Genomic DNA, 21,757 nt, shown 5'->3' on the forward strand with positions numbered 1-21,757 from the left:
CCCCCCCCCCCCGTCTCTTGACTGCCCTATCCAAAACGTCCCTGCCCCTTCTCCAACCCGCTGGCCCCCTTGTTGTTGGCCTTCGACTAATGTCTCTGTGAACTTGCTCAGGAATGGCCTGAGCCATTCGTCCCCACACGCTGGGCAGCAGTGGAGGAGGAGTGGGGGAGGAACTCCAGACTGCCGGAGGCGATCTGCAAATGCAGGGAGGGAGGGAGTGAGCTCTGCTGCAGGGGGGAGGAGGGGCTCTCTCTGGCTGTCGGAGCCCCATGTAAGTGGCACCATCTGGCCAGCTGCCCTGTTAGCCGCGCGCGCTCTACATGGTGGGGGGAGGGGAAGTCCGGACATTTACAAATTCCCCCCGGATGCTATTTTTAGCTCAAAAAGCCGGACATGTCCGGGGGAATCCGGACGAATGGTAACCCTACTCAAGCTAACACATTAAAAATAGCTGTGTGGCAACGGCCACCTGGGTCTGAGCTTGGGTGCCTAACCCGAGCCACAACCTGTGCCGCGACAGCCCTGCTGCTATTTTTAGTGTGCTAGTATGAGTCTGTCTGCCCCCCCGATACCAGCTGCAGTGTAGACATACCCCATATGTAGCCCAGGTGCTTGAAGATCAGTGCTGGGTGCAGTATAAGCATCTTAATAGATTGTTTTTGTCTGTGTGTGGGTCTTCTCATCCAAAACTGGAAACTCTCTGAAATCACCAGGGGGAATCAGGCAGGTGTAATGCCTCACACTACTTTAAACTGATTAGATTTCAAGTTTCCTTGTAAAATGTCCACTAGCTACAATTCTTGTCCTACACACACCCTTTTGTTATGTTATTCCTCCTCACGCTATTGATTTGCATTTGGAATTTTAACTCCAGCTTAAATGATAACTTCTGTCTGGGAATTCCCTTTGTTGCTAATGTAATGACTTTGGCAATTATATCCACAAGAGGAAATGCATTAACTTGGGTTTTTGGGAGAAGGGTATATTTCTCTCGCTGCTGCAGCACTAGTGATTCTAGAGCAGTATAATTGTCCACCAGAACTCCTGAGAAACTTCCAAAATCCATAACATTGTTTGGACCATTCAAGTTCATTGGCAAGTGTGTTGCCTGATCTATTGATTGTAGGTGAACTACATTACCGATTTAGTTTCCACAATTAGCACTCTGGAATTTGGTAGGTTCTTGTCCCAAGGTTAGGCCAAGTAATTATCAGAATTACTGTTCAGCTGGGAGCTCCAATGTGCACAGACAGCAATGACAACACTCACACTTAGGAAAAACCTTCTGTATTTGTAATAATTTTATTAATACAATCAGCAAAATCACAAATGCTCCAACTAAGCAAGGTAGGTAGATATAATACAGAATGAGTGGAGCATCCCTATACTTATACCATCCCTTGCAGAACAACCTGAAGTGTTAGGTATCGTCTTTCCCCCTCACTGTCATCACCATCATCAATGGTCATCACCCTGGCATCTCCCCAGGCACACAGGCCAGGGTACAGCCAGGTTACATGGCATTCTTGTGGTCAGACATCTGTTGATGTCTCTAGCTTAAAATATCTCAAGCTGATATAAACTAGCATCTTGTGGTTACCTGTCAGCAGTTTAGTCTTTACCACATTCTGTCTTGTGATATCTTATGATCTATGATTGGTCTTTGTTAGCTACTTATGCTTAAAGTTTTTTGGGTCTTATGCCCTAATTAGTTTAGCTAAGCTATTGACCTACAAGCATCAAGACCTGTAAGACCACTGCATTACTGCCTTAACTTTATACCTTTGCCTCACTTAGCAAATACCTATAAGATGTAAGTGTTACAAAGGTACAAGATTTGCCAGATATCATCAACTGTGCTGGGGACCTCCAAACCATTCTGATTGTAATTCAGTCATGGAGACCTTCCAAAATGTGCAGCTCCACTTCTTAAACATGATAAAAGACACTAGATCTGTCCCTGAACTTTTCCATAAATGTCATCTGAAGTTTTTAAGCCAAATTATTTTTGACAAATGGTGTTACAAACAAAAGTATTTTCCAGAGATAGTTTTCACCCCTGACTTTTAAACTGTCATATCTCAGAAATGACTTCCATTTTTTTTCAAAATATGGCCAAAAAGATTCTCCCTTAGCCACACATAAAACACACTCTGTTGGAAGCCGAAAAGATCACTTTTTGAACATTGCAGGGGTGGTTATCATTAAATATACCATAGAGAGCTGGTTAGAAGTTTTAACTGGGAAGATGCTACACTCTCTCTGTGATACATAGATAAAAAAATACTGTATCTCCTAACTTACAGAGCCTCAAGGTACTTTACAGTAGGGGTTCTCAAACTGGGGTTGGGACCTCTCACGGGGTCACAAGGTTCTTACATGGGGGGTTGCGAGCTGTCCGCCTCGACCCCAAACCCCACTTTGCCTCCAGCATTTATAATGGTGTTAAATATATTTAAAAAGTGGTTTTAATTTATAAGGAGGGGTTGCACGCAGGGGCTTGCTATGTGAAAGGGGTCACCAGTACAAAAGTTTGAGAACCACTGATTTACAGGATAGTCATGTGCTACTGAAGTAGACTCTGATGTAGAATGCAAAGCACTATTTACTGACATTATCCTACACACATGCAGTGTTGCCAAGTAAATACAGTGCTTCATTCAACTGTAGTTACATGAGAAATTTTAGGCCCCTAAAATGTAACTATTGTAATGGAAAGACAAACTGTATTATGCTGTTCTGTTAGGTGTGCTATGCGTAAAATATCTTATTTAAACGAACCAAAGCCATAGCTGGCAGAGCATTAAAGGATCCTATGATGAACACATTTGGTGTATAGTTTGCTCAGAAGTAAACTCTGTAGCCAGTCCATATCTGGTACAAGACCATGACAGCTACTTGATTTGAAGTTGATCAAGGAGACCAGGGCTATCACCCTCCTTCTGACAACTAAAAAACAAAAAACAACCCTGCTGTCACTAATGACTCTGGTCTACATCTCATCTGAAAGATGGACCTCTAACAGCACACAGTTCCTGAAACCTTGTGTCACGGAGTATTGGGGAACTCAGGGCCCTGCACCCCCGGCTTCCTGCGATTCACCATGACTCTCAGCCAGCCAGTAAAGCAGAAGGTTTATTTGGATGACAGGAATACAGTCCAAGACAGGTCTTGCAGGCACAGACAACAGGGCCCCCCTCAGTTAGGTCCATCTTGGGGTCCCCGGCCATGCCAGCCCACCCCCCTTGGGGGGTCAGAGCCATCTCTGCCTCCCAGCCATCTCTCCAGCCTCCTTCCAGCCTGCTTCCAGCACTCTGCCTTTAGCCACCCCTCCCACAGCCTTTTCAGTTTCCCGGGCTCAGGAGTCACCTGGCCTTCAAACCCTTCCTGGGTTCTCATGTTACACACTCAGGAATGCGCCCCGGGCAGATCCCATCCTCCAATGCAGACTATCCCAGCACACTCCCCTGTCAGCATTCACAGACCACAGTGAGGACAGGCCCAGTTCGTCACATCTCTCCCCCCTTCGAGACCGAACTGAGCAGGGTCACTTTAGCCAGTGACCCGGGGAAGTTCGAACCTACCCCCGTTCCCATGGATGCCCCCGCATCCCTCCCATTCCTTGGTGAGAATTACACCAGGCCCCTCCAGTTTCACACCCCCCCTTAGGTTGGGGGTGCTTGATGGCACTCGCAGTTCGCATGTGGGAAGGTTTATGCGGCCTGTGCCCTTTTCCCACCCCCATACCTCTGGGGTTCCAACTGGGCTGTGGTCTTCTCCCAGCGCTCCAGTCTGGAGGTCTGTGCTTTGGGCTCTCTTGGTTTAGAGCCGCCCTTTTTACCTTGGCCACCCTCCGAAAAGGCTCCTCTATGCTGGGCAAGGGTCCTAAAGCTGTTTTCCCCTTGCCCCAGGCCTTCCTCCCCCTCTGACAGGGGTCACAGGATCCGCAGTACTGTCGGACAGTAACAAAGACCCCAGGCCAGTAAAAGCTCCGTAGCAGCCTCTGCTGGGTACGCCAGGTTCCCTGGTGCCCTGCGAGGGGAATGTCATGGGCCCGGCACAGTAGCTGGCGGCGATACTTCTGGGGTACCACCAGCTGCCTCCTGATCCCCCCTGACTCCATTTTCCCTGGGGGAGCCCATTCTCGGTACAGGAACCCCTTCTCCCACAGGAACCTTTTCCGGCCACCTCGTCCCATGGTCTGTACCGCATTGAGGTCGGCCAGGTCCCTTATCTTCCGCAAGGAGGGATCTCTCTGTAACTCGGCCTGGAACTCAGCAGCTGGGACGGGGATGGCCACCTGCTCTTTCTCGCCCGCTGGGTCCGAAGCTGCAGCCTCCCTGAGCCGCGTCCCTGGGCGTTCCCTCCCCACCAGGTTAGGGTCCTGCGCCTCAGGCAAGGCACCCCCCCCAAGGCCAGGGCGCAGTGCCCTTCGCCGGCTCTGACCGCGGGTCACCACTAAGGCGGTCTGGGGGCTGCTTGGCCAGTCCTCTAGGTCCCCCCCCATCAACACCTCAGTGGGCAAATGGTGGTGCACTCCCATGTCCTTGGGGCCCTCCTTGGCCCCCCATTTCAGGTGTACCCTCGCTACGGGAACCTTGAATGGGGTCCCGCCCACCCCGGTCAGGGTCAGGAAGGTGTTGGGCACCACCCGATCTGGGGCCACCACCTCGGGCCGGGCCAGTGTCACCTCTGCGCCCGTGTCCCAGTAACCATAAACTTTCTTCCCATCCACCTCCAGGGGAACAAGGCACTCGCTCCGCAGGGACAGCCCCGCGCCAACCCTGTAAACGGAGAACTTTGAATCCGGAGCATCTGGCCCCCCAGAGAAGCTAGCCTGGGGCTCTCCTCCCTCCTTAGCAGGTGGTACTCTGCCAGCCCCCCTTCCCTGGGAATGCTGCCTCTCGCCGGGCTGGGTCTCTACCCAGTCAACCCTCTGTGGGTTCGGCCTGCTCAGTCTGTCCCTGAGCCTGGGGCACTGGGCCCGTATGTGGCCCTTTTGGCCACAGTGGTAGCAGCCCATGTCCCATGGGTCCCCTTGAGTGGGTCGGATGGTCCTGATGCCGGATGTTCCCCTCTGATGGGGTTTTTCTGTATTTTCCCACGGGGAGGTCCCATGGTGACTCTCTCTCTGCGTTGTGGTGGGATTGCTCCTTTGGGACTCCTCCCTTTTATCTCCTGACCGGCTCTTTACGAACTCATCGGCCAGCTGCCCGGCGTGTCGCGGGTTCTCTGGCTTTCTGTCCACCAACCACAGCCTCAGGTCGGATGGGCACCGCTCATACAGTTGCTCCAGTACCAGCAGTTTAATCAGGTCCTCCTTCGTCTGGGCCCCACCAGCCCACTTGCTGGCGTATCTTTCCATGCGGACGGCTAGTTGCAGATATGAGATCTCAGGGGTTTTATCCTGACTCCGGAACCTTTCCCGGTACATCTCAGGAGTCAGCCCAAACTCACGTAGCAGGGCCTTTTTGAATAGTTCGTAGTCCCCTTTCTCTGCCTCTCCCAGTTGGCGGTACAATGCCACGGCTTTGGGGTCCAGTAAGGGGGTAAGGACCCGGAGTCTGTCCGCGGGATCAACCCGGTGCAGCTCGCAGGCCGTCTCAAAGGCCTCCAGGAAGTCATCCATGTCCTCCCCCTCCTTGTATGGGGCCATGATGCACTTATCAAAGCTCCGTGCCGTCCCGGGTCCCCCCTCACTCACCGCAGCCGGGGGTTCGCTGCCCTTCAATCTCGCCAGTTCCAGGTCATGCTGACGCTGTCTCTGTCTCTCTTCATGCTGTCTCTGTCTCTCATTCTCCTCCCGTTCATGCTGACGCTGTCTCTCTTCACGCTGATGCTGTCTCTCTTTCTCCTCCCGTTCATGCTGTCTCTGTCGTTCACGATCCTCCAGCTCTCTCAGTTTTAGCTCTTTCTCCCATTCCAGCCAATTCCGCTCCACGGATGCCGAACGTCGCCGGGAGGAGGATCCTCTGCTGGCCGGCGGGCTTCGCTGGGGGGATCCCCTGCTGGCCGGGGGGGTCACGGCGCCTTCGGTATTTGCTGGGCTCCTCCCCACCCTTCCCCTAGGCATAGGAAGGAGGGGTCTCGGGAAGCCCTCAGCAGCCGGCTGACCACTCCCAGCTGGGACAGACACTGGTGCCTGCGCTGCATTTGCCAGGCTGCTTCCCTGAGACACAGGGATCAGTTCATTCGCGCGATCTTCCGCCTCCAGCTGGGCAATGAGCTGTTCTTTGGTGAGCCTCCCAATGCGCAGCCGCCTCTGCTTGCACAGCTCCACCAGGTCGCTCTTAAGCCGCTTGGCATACATCTTCCTGCTGGCCACTCACCGGCCTGTGTGCTCACAGCTCCCCACAGTTCCCAGGGGGCCCCCTAGTGTGCCAGCCCTTCTCGAGGTCACCACCTCTCTGCCAGGGTCGAGCTGCAGACTCCTCCGCCCCTGGGACCACTCGCTGAGATCCCCCCGGGGGACCCTGTTACTGCAAAAGTCCTTCTCGCTGGTCACACACTCCCAGGGGTAATAACCGTCTCTCTCTCACTCTTCAGCACGCCTGGTCCCCGTCAATCCCCCTTCGTTTTACTGCTCCCCAGTCACTTACTGCAGGAAGCGCCGTCCACGGGGTGCAGTAGATCCCACCGCTGCCACCAGTTGTCACGGAGTATTGGGGAACTCAGGGCCCTGCACCCCCGGCTTCCTGCGATTCACCATGATTCTCAGCCAGCCAGTAAAGCAGAAGGTTTATTTGGATGACAGGAATACAGTCCAAGACAGGTCTTGCAGGCACAGACAACAGGGCCCCCCTCAGTTAGGTCCATCTTGGGGTCCCCGGCCATGCCAGCCCACCCCCCTTGGGGGGTCAGAGCCATCTCTGCCTCCCAGCCATCTCTCCAGCCTCCTTCCAGCCTGCTTCCAGCACTCTGCCTTTAGCCACCCCTCCCACAGCCTTTTCAGTTTCCCGGGCTCAGGAGTCACCTGGCCTTCAAACCCTTCCTGGGTTCTCATGTTACACACTCAGGAATGCGCCCCGGGCAGATCCCATCCTCCAATGCAGATTATCCCAGCACACTCCCCTGTCAGCATTCACAGACCACAGTGAGGACGGCCCAGTTCGTCACACCTTGCTAGGGCTTTTATAGGGAAGAGTACAGTACGAATCCTTGGAGAATGCTATTGTCATACGGGATGGCCTCATTAAGCAGCTTGGAGGGAACAAAGTTTATGCTACCAAATGTCAATTGTGGCTGTTAATGACTATGAATAGACTTATGGGGGGGACACCAGGAGTGCCATTTAACCAAGCAATGAGTCTCATCAACTGCTTATAGCCATTGAAATGCATGGCACTAAATCTGCTCTTGCTAACCATTCTAGCTAAGTAAGTGGCTGGCGAAATGGATTCTGCTTTGCCCCTCTATTCAGTTTGGGTAAACCTGCAAACTTATTTTGTCTTTCAGCCACGTGGCGACCTCCCTCCCTTTACCTGCTGAGAGAGATCATATCCGGCCCCGGATTGATCTGATTGCCTTTATGATTAACATGCAAAGCAAACACAGGTAAATGCAGAAGGGATTGGAACAGCGGAGGGAGAGCTTGAGGAAGGAGTTAGTTGTCAGTTTAACCTGGGGTAAACTGATCCAGCAGCTGCATCATTGTGATGGTTAGAAGCGCATGGAGCCATTGGCTTTCAAACACTGCTGTGGAACAGATCAATAATTCCTCCAGTAGTTATCCTGCCTATGGCAATGAATGAATAATGTGAGACCTACTTTCCTTTAACACACCTAATTGTGCAGTGCTGTGCCATACCAAGGAGGGTGGAATTTCTTTCTGATCACGCTAGTAATCTGCTTATGTAGAGTCAGGTGCATGAAATCTGAAAATTTACCATCTGTAAAATGGAAACAACATACAAGTTGGTGGTGGGTGTTACGGTGTTCTGATAGCTGGCCTACCCTAGGCAGTCTTAATTAACAGTCAGATCTGAGTCAATGGTGTGTGCAGGTACTCTTTATGATGGAATTGCTAAACCAGGTCCCTCTGGGATTTGGAGCTCCATCAGTCAGCAGGACTAATATGATCTTTGATCTTTGTCTATCTTATCCCTTACCTCTCTCAGCTGTACCATTGCACCTCAGTGTTGATACAAAGAGAAATCCAATCCTGTTTGTATTTTTATAATGAGGATAAAACCTCATTGCTGGGAAAGGTAAGAGTGTTGCCAAAGCCGCTTCATTTGTGACCTTTGATTCTGGACTCGAACAGATCTTCAAAAGTAACAGGTCACACTGGACAGCCATCCAGATGAAAGTCATTATAAAATACAAGGACTGGGATTTTCAAAGAAGACTAAAGGAGTTAGATGCCCAGTGGGATTTGGATGCCTAACTTCCTTGGGCTCCTTAAAGATCTCCACCAAGATATTCATTCATTTGAACAGTATCCTCTTACTCTTGAGTTTTGTTCTCCTTTCTGTCTATTTCATGGCTTCTCTAGCACTCATCATTAGTATCTAAGCACAAAGAGGAGAGACTTTGAAAGGCATAAATGGCAACTACACCCAAGTCCTTCTGACTTTCAGTAGGAGGTGGATGTCCATCTGCTATTCGTGCCTTTTGAAAGTCTCTCCTTTCGTGCTGCCCTGGCTTTCTGGTGTGCTGGTGACGGTACTAGCACTAGCCTAACCTCTGGTTTAACTGGATTATATGATGTGTTTTTTTCTTTTCTTTTCCATCAGTCTTAGGAATGTTGAAGCTTCACTATCACACATGGATGCCAACTTCTTCCTTGGGAAAGTGTGCTTCCTCATCACAGGTGGTATGTATGCTGAGTATCCACCTTTTTCTTTCTCCTCCTCCTTCCAGTGTTTCATCACTTCTTCTACTCCTTAAAATACCTGGAATGGCTTCTTCACCTTAAACAAAACAAGCCAACAGCTTGTCACAGAAGCTTTTCTTTAAATGTTGCTGAATCTCCTCTCTTCTCCCCAGCTCAGAACATGTTTCTGACCTACTTGGTCCTTTCCTTCATTTCCTCCAATCAGGTGTCTCTTCTGCCCTTGCCCCCATGGATACGAATTGCAAGATTGATTTGTATAGAACTGCAGTGTGTCTTCCCATGGACTTTTCTCAATGCCATTCTGTTTGACCTGCTCATTACTGCCTGAATGAGCTTTGCTATTATGAGGACTATGCTGTATGCTAGATTTGGATCATTTGTGGAGCTAAACATTCCTCAGTTCTCTTCTCCACTGAGGATGGGCTGTGAAATATTGCAAAATTCTCCCTAATGCCTTCCTGTTTTCTCTCTGAAGTTGGTAGGATGAATCACTGCAGCGTAGAGATGAATGCTGTCCGGAAACTGGGAAACCTCTACTGCAGCCCTGTCCTATTCTGTGAGCTGGATGTAAGGATGCTTAATTTTTGGGAGGGGTTAATCAACTGTTGCTGATTGAAAGGCTGGGGGAAGAGAGCTTGCATAATGGAAATGGCTTGCTGCTCCCTTGCACATAGTTGGTCATCCTGAATCTAGTGAATACCTCCCCTACCTTCCCTCATCAACCCTGTGGCTCTGCTGCCCCCTTTCACTCCTCCTTCCCCGTCCCCAATCTCATACCAGTGGGTGTGGGTCCACAGTACTTCTTCAAAGGGGCTTTCAATCTTTGTGACTCTGCCCCCTCCTTCCCACTGGTCCTAGACAAGTAGGTGAGCAGGTTTGGGAACCTCCATGTCTAGTTGATCTGGGTCCCACTTAACTTTGGTTCCTGCCTGTGCCTCAGCACCAACTAGATTTTCATTTCCGTCCCTTTATTTTTAAATAACTTGTGGGTTGGGTTTTTTTTTTTTTTTCTCCCTCTGCTTCCAGTCTGAAGGAATCAGAGTTGCCACAGCTCAGCGGCTGCTCCGGATGTTGCAGATCTGCGCTGGTCACATGCCAGGGGTTTCTGCCCTCTTCTTCAGTTCTTTGATGAAAAGCTCCATTGATGAGTAACCTTGATGTAAATCCATTGCCATTCTTCCTGTCCACACTCTGATGCTGTTTCAAACTGCAGAAATAGACGGAAATGGGAATTTTATTGAGACGCTTTTTCTGTTGATTTGTAATGAGGCCAGCTCATCCCATGCTGCTCCTTGCTTTTGTTACCTTTATAGGAAAGGCTTAGTTCCTGTTTGGTGGGTAGTGGCTGGAGCCGTACTAGTGAATCTCCTTTCACTCCTAGGTCCCAGTTTGAATTAACCCCATTTGTTAGTGACCAAGAGCTGTGTAGCCTTCTGATTGCTGTATGGGAAGTGGGAGATGGCCATGTCCTTAGGTCAGTGTGTATCATAGCAGGTAGGTGTACTTCAGAGGTACAGCAGTCATGGAGAAGAAGTATCAGAAGTCTGCAAGGCTGCTGCCTGTTCTCTGCCTAGTACCAATGGACTATTTCACCAGGGAGAACATAGGAAAGCATTAGGAAGAGTTTTTTGCAGTATTCAAATTGAAATAGGGCACGTCTCTCAAATGCAAAACATTCACTTACCCATAAAGCCCCTTAAAGGAAGGAAGCCAGTTTAGTAGCTGCCATACATACAGCAGTTGGCAGTAATGAACAAGCAGTTGGGGGATATGCAAAGAAAGATTGACCTAGCCTTTCTAATCCCCAAATATCTAAGCAGAGAGGGAGGAGGGGCTTAAAGGAGACAGCCCAGCAATTTGGCATTTTTTCTTTCTTTGAAAAGAATGGTCATCTTTTGTTATATAGCCCCAGCAAATTGCCTGGCAGGTAACACTCCCCCCCTCCCCCCCCACACACACACCTGACTAATGAGTCTGATGGTCACATTCAATGTTGTGCCATTGCAAGTCAAAAAGTCTCCACAGGACAGAGAATATCAGAGCATCAGAGGAGGTGGGGGACTGTTGCTAGTCCAGGTGTGTGTATGGGGGCATGGATTTGCTCAGTGCAGTGGTGAAAGTGTGTCTATTACACAGAAAAGTGCAGAAGTCACTCTTCAATGAGTTTTATTATTAGTTCTAAAAATAAAGCTCCACAGAATGGTTCCTCTCTAACAAAGTTTGATTTCAAGGGGCCTAACATTCAGAACTTCTGAGTGCCTCTGAAAGTCAGGCCCTTAATCTGCATTCCTCTAGCTTCCCTGCATCTTGTGCCATCTCTGCTCTTTCTTCATGGGTGGAAAGGTGTAATGTGGCTAACCTGGCTATAAACATGCTGCATAACGTGTTTTTACATTTGCCTATAAACATTTTACATGTGCCTATAAACCCCAAAGTCAGACTATACTTGTCAAGACATAAATAGCAGTAGTTGTATTGGGAATATACCATGAATCTGATACTGTGTGCTGGAATATTAAGTTAATAAAATGTATAATATCTAAAAACTAGTCTCTGGTAACGTTCACTTACATAGTGTGGGTGCGCTGGGAAAACAGTAGGTATTTTTCATCAGTGGTGTAGCTACACTGGTGCTATCAACAGTGTAAACTGAGTGCAGGAGTTCTTACCACCGTGTTTAGCTTCTGTTGTATTAACTTAAGATGAATCCGAAGAAGTGAGGTTTTTACTCACGAAAGCTTATGCCCAAATAAATCTGTTAGTCTTTAAGGTGCCGCCAGACTCCTTGTTGTTTTTGTAGATACAGACTAACACGGCTACCCCCTGATACTTAAGATGGGTTGCAATTACCACTTCAATCCACAAGGTGGTGCTAAGACCTCGTCACTGGAATAAACCCCCTAATAGACATCTCAACAGCCTTCCTGAACATGTGGTCTAGACTCTTCCATACTGAATAGGAAATAAATCTTTTTCTAGAATAAAAAAAACCCTTAAAAAAAAGTCCCTTAAGTTAAACCAGGATGAGGGGTGATCCCTCACACTGAACTAATGAATACAGAGCCCCAGTCCCAAGTGCAATGCAGGTTCAATCAGCTCTGGGTGTTGCAGTCATCACAGAAAGGACTTAGGGAGGCGCAGAGCCTGAGCTAACACCCAGAGGGCACACAAATCCCATCTACAATCCTTTTTAACACCGTGACAGTGGGGAGGGAGATGGAGAGGTCTCCAGCAGCCAGCTCGCACAAAAGAGCTATAATGTTAAGCTGTGTTTCTGTGTCCAAAAGCAATAGCTGCAACTCACGGGAGGAAAAAGTGGAGTGGATTTTCATGCCCATATAGCAAGAATTCAAAGCCCACAGCAGCTCAATCAATGTGAATTATTTTCAGCTAGCTTTGTGGATCATGATCTCAGTAGCCAAGGCCTTGTCCCTATTGGCATTATTGTGGTGCCAAAAAGGAAATGAGGTTCTATTTCCTCCTGTATATTTTGAGTATGCTGTCTCAGCCCTGCTTTCCCTTTAGGGCTCGTGAAATAAACCAGCACACAGTTTGGAGGAGCCAGTAGTTTCAATGTGATCTTGAAGCACAGGTGCAAACTCATGTGGGTGGGTAATTGAAATGGAAGAAGTCCAGTTTATGTTCTTTTGTTCCCTTCACTAGCCAATGCAGGATGGTTCCTTATACTATATTCTCCTGACAGTTGTCCAGTCTACTTTTAAGTGACTCAGACAGTAGAAATCAGATGAGTCGTTTAAGAACATAAGACTGGCTGTACTGGGTCAGACCAGTGGTCCATCTACCTCAGCATCCTGTCTCTGACCATGGCCAGTGCCCAATGCTTCAGAAGGAATGAATAGAATAGAGCAATTTCAAGTGATCCAGCCCCTTTGTCCAGTCTCCACTTTTGGCAGTTGGAGGCTTAGGGACACCTGAAGCATGATGTTATGTCCTGACCATCCTGGCGAAGAGCTATTGATGGACCTATCTTCCATGAACTTACCTAATTCTTTTCTGAACCAAGTTATACTTTTGGCCATCACAACATCCCATTACAGCACATTCCACAGGTTGACTGCATTGTGTAAAGTACTTACTTTTATTTGTTTTAAACCTGCTGCCTATTAATTTCATTGGGTGGCCCCTGGTTCTTCTTATTTGAAGGGATAAATAACTTTTTCTACACCATTCATGATTTTTTTAGATTTCTATCATATTCCCCCTTAGTAATTTTTTTTAAAGATGAACAGTCCCAGTCTTTAATCTGTCCTTGTATAGAAGCTGTTCCATATCCCTATTCATTTTTATTGTCCCTTTCTGTACCTTTTCCAATTCTAAAATACCTTTTTTTGTGATGAGGTGATCAGAACTGCTATTCAAAGTGTGGGCGTACCATGAATTTATATAGTGGCATTATATTTTCTGTTTTGCTTATCCCTTTCCTAATGGTTCCCAACATTGTTAGCTTTTTTGACTGCTGCCGCTGCTCATTGAGCAAATGTTTTCAGAGAACTATCCATGATGACTACAAGATCTTTCTTGAGTGCTGGCATCTTATTTAGACCCCATCATTTTATATGTCTAGTTGGGATTATTTTTTCCCAACAAGCATGACTTTGCACATATCACTTATTTAATAGCCATCACTTTCTTGGGAATTAAGGTTAAGATTCCGTCACTGGTATTTTTAGTAAAAGTCAGGGATAGGTCATGGGCAATAAACAAAAATTTCCAGAAGTCCATGACCTGTCCCTGACTTTTACTAAAAATATGTGGCGGGGGGGGGAGGGGGGGAACTAACAGTGGGAGTGTAGCTGGGTGGGGCTGTTGGGGGGGCCCCTGCTCTGGCTGTTGCGGAAGTCATGGAGGTCCCAGAAAGTCACAGAATCCGTGACCTCTGTGAGAGGATCGTACCCTTAATGATAGTCTACAATTTTTACTCTGGGATGAAAGTCCTCACTGTGCTCTTCACGATCACCCACTTGTACAACTGTTACCAATTCTTACCTTTTTACCCTCAGGCTCCAAACTGTGTACCCCAACATGGTTTTAGTACAGTATATCCTCCCTCACCACAGCCCTTGAAGAGAGAAAATGCTGAAACCCATTTGTCCTACTCTCCTCTGAGACTTTTTACAAGTGGTTGAATCTCTACTGCTTCAAGATGAAATCTAGTTCCTTCAAGAGCAGCTGTTCTTTTCCCCCCTTTCCCATGGCAAATATTTCTCTGATGGTTAGAAAGGATGTCCTCCTTTTACCTATAGCCCTGATCAACTGATCTTTCTGTAATATAACTGGCAGGATAACTGAAGCATGCCTGAGAGTGCGACGCTGTCTCTCAGGTCCATTACATTTTACAAATAGAAGTTCTTGGGACTCATCTAAAGTGACAACCACAACTATGTAAAGACCTCTGGGAACTGCTGGCTGTTTATTTAGACAGGAGACAGCAAGGTCTGTCATGGAGCAGGGCTAGACAGCCAAAAATATCTTGATCTAGACTCAAAGCACAGCTTTAATACTTACTAGAGCTGGGTTATGGAGGTGGCATTCACATCTAGGTGAGGTTTATGGAAGAGTTGGAGGCTGAATTAGGACTACATTTAGGCTCCACCATGTTGAACTCTCATGAGAGATTTGGCCAAAATTGTAGAAATCTAGTGAAAATCAATTGTTTGTGCAATGTTCCACTATCCTACCCTTTGTCTCTCTGTGCCTCCTTCCCCTGCTTCCCTCAGATGCTGTGAGGATGAATCTACTAATGTCTAAGGTTTGATCTACACTCAGAAGTTCTGCTAGTATACCTTGGTTGGTTGGAATATGATTTTTTTTAAACCAACTTAGTTATGCCATCAAAACCCTCCTAGTATAGACACAGTTATATCAATATACAAGTGCTTGTACTGGTGGTTATGCCAGTCAAACTAGTATTGGCGCCACTAGTATAAGCAGTTCTAAACCAGACCCAGAAAACAGGCCATTCCTGGGTTTGGAATTGACTTGGAACCAGAATCATAGAGATGGGTTCAGATCTGGGGACTTAAATGTGGACCCTTTGCAATTTGGTGTGGGGTTGGGGAACAGTCTGTGAGTTCAGATTCCTGTTTAAGGATATCTCCAATATTTATCTTTTGAAGCCTACTAAGGGTAGTTAGCAAATAATCTAACTGTCCAAGTAGTGTAGCTAGAGGGTGCTCACTAGGTAAAATCAGTGCAGGGGCTACACTAGATGATGGATGTTGTTGTGACGCTTGTGAGTGAAGCTTTGGTAGCTGCTCTCCTGAGTGTTGCAATCAGTGGTGATGCTAGTGAGATGGTAGGCGGGGCACTTTCTGTGGACTCGTTGCTGACCTGATGGCACTGTATGGTGTTAGAGGCCACTGAATAGCTGCAGGTCTACACTGCCAGAAGAGACACAAACCAAAGGTCCCAATGCTGATTAGAGAAAAGGAAAATACTTGTTTTCCTTTTGTCTGGTTTCATTTTTGATTTTGTACGAACGGGGGGCTTAGTCCCAGCCAAATTCCAGCTGTGCTATTTACGGTCTGTTGGCCTAATTCCCCCTGCAGTTTCCACTGCGTGCCCTATTCACTTCCTAGCCTAAGCTGTTGAACAGCTGCCATTCTACAGCCTGCAACTAGCTGCCCGTTGGGGGGAGGGATGAGTCGTGGGCAAGAGAAAGCAATGGCTGGTGTGGCACAGCACTGGACGGCGGGAGGGCTGGGGTCTTTTTCTGACTCGGCTGTTGACTTCCTGCATGGCCTAGGGCATGTCTCTGAAAGTCTCCGTGCCTCACTCTCCCCATCTGTAAAACAGGGGTCACATCTCTGTGAATTACCGGAGTGTTCAGAGAATGAATGAACATTTGTAAAGGGCTTTGAGCCCCTCAGATGAAGCGTGGGATAGAAGTGCAAAGTAGAGTTGGCTGGAAAAATTCAGAGAAAACGCTTTTTGTCGGGATTTACTGATGCAATGAAATTGAAACCTCTTCCTGCGCGTACGTCTATGCTTATGGCTGCATGCAGAGTACAGACACTGCAGGCCCAGCTAGTATGTGCATGCAGTAGATTTTGCTTATTAGCAACCCCTCTGTTGCAAACCAATAACTTCTATTATCCAGCGGTTGCTAACAAGAAGGCAAGTTTGCAAAGCAGCAGTCATGGTAGGAACCATTGGGATGTGCCTTCCCTGGCTGCAGCCCTGCAAACCTGCCTGCTGGTGGAGCTTGTCTCCCAAAAAATCTTGCTAAGAAGCAGCATACCATTGCCAATCTCTGAATCCCATTCACATTAAAGTCAGTGGGATGGGACTGGGTCCCAGCAACAAGTTGCTATTAACCAACAGTTAATATCTGGGTTGCTATTAAGTAGAATCTGCTGTAAATAGCAGGGTAGAGAGGCATGGCTTCGGTGAGTAGAGCGCCCTACACCAGCGATTCTCAAGCTGGGGCCCACAGAGACTGCACTGCGAAATATTACCAAAATGTATTTTAAAAAAATGTCACTGCACATCTGCATTGAAACCTCTGGACCCCTCGGCCCCCTGGCAGACTCCGAGCCCTGGTAGCTGTGAGCGATGCCCCTGCCTGGGCTGTCAGCTCGGCGCTGGGTCCAGGCTGCGGAGGCTTCAGAGAGGGGGAGAGTCGGTAAGTTCTTGGACTGCACGTCACTTCCCCCTGGGGCACAGGCTCCTGCACCCTCCCCAGCCCCCCACCAGGGAGCTCCCAGCTCCACTCACAGCTCGGGAAAGAAGCATCCCCAGCAGCAAAGGGAGCCTCATCATGGGAGCCAGGCAGGCACAGAAGGTCCCTCTGGTCCAAGCTGGTCCCCATGTTCCTCCGGGTGCTCACATGCTCCTCTCAGGGCTTGGCTACCACAGCACCTCCCTGCCTTGCTGGGCAGCCATGTCCGGGCTCCGCACTGTCGAGTGCTGAGTGGGGACTGGGCAGCCTCCTGCGCCCCGCAGGCTTTGTGCATCCCACTCCTCCCGGACATGTTTATATGATGTACACATACTTTTGTCAATCTGTTTCTCGGGGGGTGGAGGGGGGGTGTCCATGATTAACATTGCATTTGAAAAGGGGTCTGTCAACAACAAAAAGTTTGCAAATCTCTGCCTTACACGACTGAACCCCCAGGGTATACCTCCCACATGGCTCTCTCCATGCCCAAGCAGTGCCTTCCATTTCTACACTGCCGTTTTCAGCAGTGTAGTTTCCCGCTGCCGGAACCTTTCCCTGCTGCACTGAAAGGCTCTGGCAGCTCCCTGCTACTTTTCCCCTGCCGAAGCCTTTCACCCCTGCACATAGCTATGCACCACGGTGACAAGTGTGCCCGCAGCCTGCCTTGCACTGCGGCATGTTGCTGCACGTGTAGTGCCTGTGCTGTACATGCAGACGTAGCCTGAGACAGAGCGATCTCACAGAAGTTCTGACAGACCCTAGGCAGGTGTCTGATCAAAACCTGCCTGGTTTTCTGCCAGCTCGCCTGGCAGACTGATAGAGCCCTTGTGTGACAGCCCCATCATGCAGACAGCCTCGGAGCCAGGGCTTCACTCCCCTGGCAGAGAATTTTGAAATTTCTGGGTTTTATCCTGAAATGGAATGAAACCAACTTTCAGGACTCCTTCTCTGCCCAGCTCTCGGGCAAACCTCTATACGTATTTCTCTTTGTTAAATATTTATATTGCTCTAGTACCTAGATCAGGGGTTCTCAAACTGAGGGTTGGGACCCCTCAGCGGGTCACGAGGTTATTACATGGAGGGTCGCGAGCTGTCAACCTCCACCCCAAACCCTGCTTTGCCTCCAGCATTTATAATGGTGTTAAATAAATAAAAAAGTGTTTTTAATGTATAAAGGGGGGGGGGTCGCACTCAGAGGCTTGCTGTGTGAAAGGGGTCACCAGTAAACAAGTCTGAGAACCCCTGGCCTAGATGCTAACCAGGATTGGTGCAGGTTTTATGTGAGGCTCTGCTCCCAGACCCACATGTAGGGTCACGGGTAAGGGGGCTGGCTTTCAGCACCCCCACTATTAAAAGTGTTCCGGCACCTCTGGGAATAGAATCCAGGCTTCCTGACTCCCAGTGCAGTACCGTCTACTATGACATATTGCTTCCCCTATTACAGGCCCTGAAATTCACTGGAGTCCTTCTGGAGGAAGGAGGAGCTGTAGGTACTATTCTGTTCTCCAGTACTGTCTAACTAGAGGGCTTAAGGCGGGGGCTCCTTCCTGTACAGAACATCACTCATTGTAATGGTATGATAGTAATTGACAGCTGTGAAAGCCACTGCCCTCCCCTTGTGTCCTTCACGCATCCTTTCACGGTTCAACGAAGGCAGCAGTGTGTGAAAGAGAGAGAGACCTTATTTTACATACCCACAGGCTGCTGTTCCCCCTGAGCACAGGTGCAGCTGTGTTCCCCTGCTGAAAGAGCTCTCGGGGGGCTCCAGACAGCACAGGAAGAGGAGCTGAAGGGGAGGTAGTGAGAGGACATACACAGAGACGATGACCAAAGCAAACTCTCCTATTAAAGTCCATCTCCTTTCCTAACATGCAGTGGCAGCAGGGCTGTCTGTGCTCTACATATTTTTATCGCCGGGGCAGTTTTACATAGAGATGGACGTCACCCTCCACACTTCTGAACCCAAACGTCTTGTCTTTGTAGTGAGTGGGGCTGGAATCCGGTTCTAAAGCCAAACTTCCTTCACATTTGGGTTGTTTGGGTTTGGTCCATTTATATAGAAAGAAGTGCAAGTGGCAAATCATAAGCCTGGATCCAGGTACCTGGTGCTCACCCATCTCTGATCTCCTGGATCTATAAAGCACTAGTGTCCCTGCCTGGACCTTTCCTGCAAAAACAGCGATGCAAATGGACAATCATGAACATTTAAAATACATAAACTGGAGGCACTGTCCCTATTTTTTCTGTCAACATTGATAATTTCTTCACTCTGCCCCTCCCTAGAAGCTCTCCTGCTCCGGTGTGTTTCAAGTGAGTTAAAATGTCTGTGTTTATTTTTCTCCTCCAATCTCCTTATTTATAGCTGTCAAAAGTTGGCAGGCAAAGCCCAAACCAGAACGGTGTTCAACTCAGCCTTCATCCTGTATGAACAGCCCATAGCTCTTACAGCAGATAGCACTTCTCATCTTCAAAGCATTGTGCAGACAGCAACTAATTAATTTTCACAACACCCCTGGGAAAGAGGTGACTAATTATCATGAGTTGTTATGCAGCGTGGCATAGAATCAAAAGAATGAGAGATAAAAGACTGGTACACTGCAGTGTGTCCCATCTTGTTCACCATACAGGCACACCTCAGGGTGATGCAGTTGTTCTCTACACTCTGCTCTCCAGGGCTTGGTCCAATCTAGTTTTAAACCACTCTAGTAATTGGCAGAAGCTGGGTTACCTTAGGAGACGATTCCACGGCCCATTCTTTCTCATCATGCAGGGAATTTTTCTGCCATATTTACCCTTTGCTCATTTTCATCCAGTTGTTCCCTAGTTATACCTGGTGCAGCCACCTTAAACAATTCTTCTCTCTATCCAGTCTCTCCACCCACCAGTTCTCAGCAGTGCCAGTGCCCCTTTCTCAGCAGTGCCCCTTCATCAACTTGCTGCTGTGCTGAGGGCAAACAAGACTGCGGTGTATGTGTGGGGCTGGGGTTAGGGGGTAGGATGGAGCAGTGAGGGGGCATAGAGGGAATACTTACATATACGATAGTTTCTGGAATGTGCTGGTTTCTGCCCCTGCCTGCCCTTTTTAGGCTCCACAAAGCAAATTCATCCTCCCACCCATTTTCCTCCCCACAGGCCCACTCTTTGCTCCAGGGAGACTTCAGTGTGGCTGTGAGGTCACCGCAAGCTACATGGGGGGACGTTCCATTGGAGTGGCATGACTTTGAGGGACCTGAAACACACTGAACCATTCTGGGTCTGATCACGAAGCCACTGCACATGAGCTGTTCCGAGGAGAATTAACAGGAGTTGTTTGTGTGCAGCTGCTGCATAATGATCTGGTTCAGCCACAAGTTACAGGGCTTAATAATATTCACCTACATAGCAGGGAAGAATAATTCCCTCCACTGCAGGAATCACTGGGTGAAATCCTCTGGCCTGTGTTATGCTCGAGGTCAGACTCCATCAGAGGTTCTCAAACTTCATTGCACCATGACCCCCTTCTAATAACAAAAAATACTAGATGACGCCAGGGGGAGAGAAGCGAAGCCTGAGCTCACCCAAGTCCCACCACCCTGGGCAGGGGGGCCAAAGTTGAAGCCCAAGGGCTTCAGTCCCAGGTAGAGGGCATGTAACCTGAGCCCCGCTGCCCAGGTCTGAAGCGGTGGGGCTTTGGCTTCATCTCCGGGCCCCAGCAAGTCTAAGCCAGCCCTGGCAACCCCATTAAAATGGGGTCGTGACCCACTTTGAGGTCCCAACCTACAGTTTAAGAACTGCTGGACTAGATGAAGATCAGGTTCCCTCCTGGCCTTGAAATCCATGAATCTGTAATTGAGCCTCCTGTCTGTGTTTTGTATTGAATTATCCTGTAGTCAACCTGCGCATGCTTTCATGCTGTACATGCATTGGGGCAGGGACCTGTTATTTGCCAGGCTTTATTCATCCACCATGAGGGGCTGATACACAGTGATGGCGCTATGATACGACTGGTACATTTACCATCTCTTCCGTGCTGAGTCCCCCTTACTAGTTAGGACATTCAGTGCAGAACTGTTATTCTCTCATCTGAAATCTGCATGGGTTTCTTTTGAGTGGTTGCTGATTCAATCAGGTATGGAGGAAGTCATTTAAGCCAGCTGTAGTGTTCATTGCACCCAATGAGAGAACTGAAATGTGGCCAGTGTTAATTTACCATGAGGATGTGAGTAACAAATAAGGCTGATTTTAATACTAATTAGGCTTAAATTGAGCGAATATTGATTGAAGTGGAATTGCCAAAGAATCAAAATAGGACAAATGCAAAAGAGTGGAGGAAACCCCAGCCTGATTCACAAAGGAAACGATGCAGAGAGAGCAAGGGGGAAGGGGGCTGAATTGCCCTGCTACTAGAGAGCAAAGGGTTCAAATCATCCTAATTAGATGGTGCCTTAAAAGCAGTGTTTTCCCAGAAATTGACATTTGTTTGAATTTACGGGGGGGAGAGGAGTAAAGGCCGAGGGGTGAGATCGTGAGGGCAAATATGGGCTGTACGTTTTCGTCGGCAAAACGATTCGGTGCTAACTCTCTGCCCCACATTTCAAACATCATAAAACACCAATAGACATCAGCATTTCAATTTCTGATGATTTATTGGTGTTTATAAATCATTTGAAATTATTAGGTCAGCCAACATGGCCGAAAAGAATGTATTGACATTGTCATAACAAGCACAGCTGTGTGAGGAAGCTAGTCTTTGTTCTCACTTTTCAAACCTATTTTGCTTTTTCAGGTACAAGTATTTTATCATATATATGCTTTTAAAGTGTATATTAATGTTTCAATTTCAATTCAAATTTCCAACCGACAACTAAATGACAATTTTTTCCAACTAGAAAATTTTCCAGACCACTAGATCTAGTTGGAAAATGACTAAAGGGGGGGGGGGAGTAGGGAAATCTCTGCTTTAAATTATTATTAGACTAAATGAGCAATTAATCAGTCACCGTCAAAAAAGTGCCTAGAATTCTTTCCAGAGGCCTGAGAATCATGGTTATCTGGTCCTGTCCATGTCCTTGAGACTGTCCGTCCCAAACCAGGGGAGGGGGAGGGGCCCCTTACAGAAACCTTGAGAGGAGGTAAGAAGGTGTTAGACAAGCATGCAAACCAGCACAGAGCATGTGCAGTGGGGAACAATCCTCACCCAAACCATCAGGGGAATGAGAGGAATGGTGAAGCGGCCAAACCGAAAGATGTGCTGGAAAGTG

The 21,757-nt window shown here is 48.2% G+C and overlaps 1 protein-coding gene across 3 annotated transcripts in view; it reads left to right on the top strand.

Annotated features, from left to right (window-relative positions):
• CENPM (centromere protein M) overlaps nucleotides 1–11,441 on the top strand; it is a 14,163-nt gene extending 2,722 nt beyond the window's left edge. For 2 of the 3 annotated variants that reach the window (XM_034775105.1, XM_034775116.1), the window contains 4 exons: nucleotides 7,456–7,554; nucleotides 8,736–8,815; nucleotides 9,312–9,403; nucleotides 9,863–11,441. In XM_034775105.1, the coding sequence (XP_034630996.1) occupies nucleotides 7,456–7,554; nucleotides 8,736–8,815; nucleotides 9,312–9,403; nucleotides 9,863–9,988 (397 nt within the window). In that variant the 3' untranslated portion in view covers nucleotides 9,989–11,441. The remainder of the gene's footprint in view (nucleotides 1–7,455; nucleotides 7,555–8,735; nucleotides 8,816–9,311; nucleotides 9,404–9,862) is intronic. The other variant, XM_034775127.1, reaches the window with a different exon arrangement.
• The last annotated feature ends 10,316 nt before the right edge of the window (nucleotides 11,442–21,757 follow it).

Source organism: Trachemys scripta, chromosome 1 (assembly GCF_013100865.1).
Source record: "Trachemys scripta elegans isolate TJP31775 chromosome 1, CAS_Tse_1.0, whole genome shotgun sequence".
NCBI classification, from domain to species: domain Eukaryota; kingdom Metazoa; phylum Chordata; order Testudines; family Emydidae; genus Trachemys; species Trachemys scripta.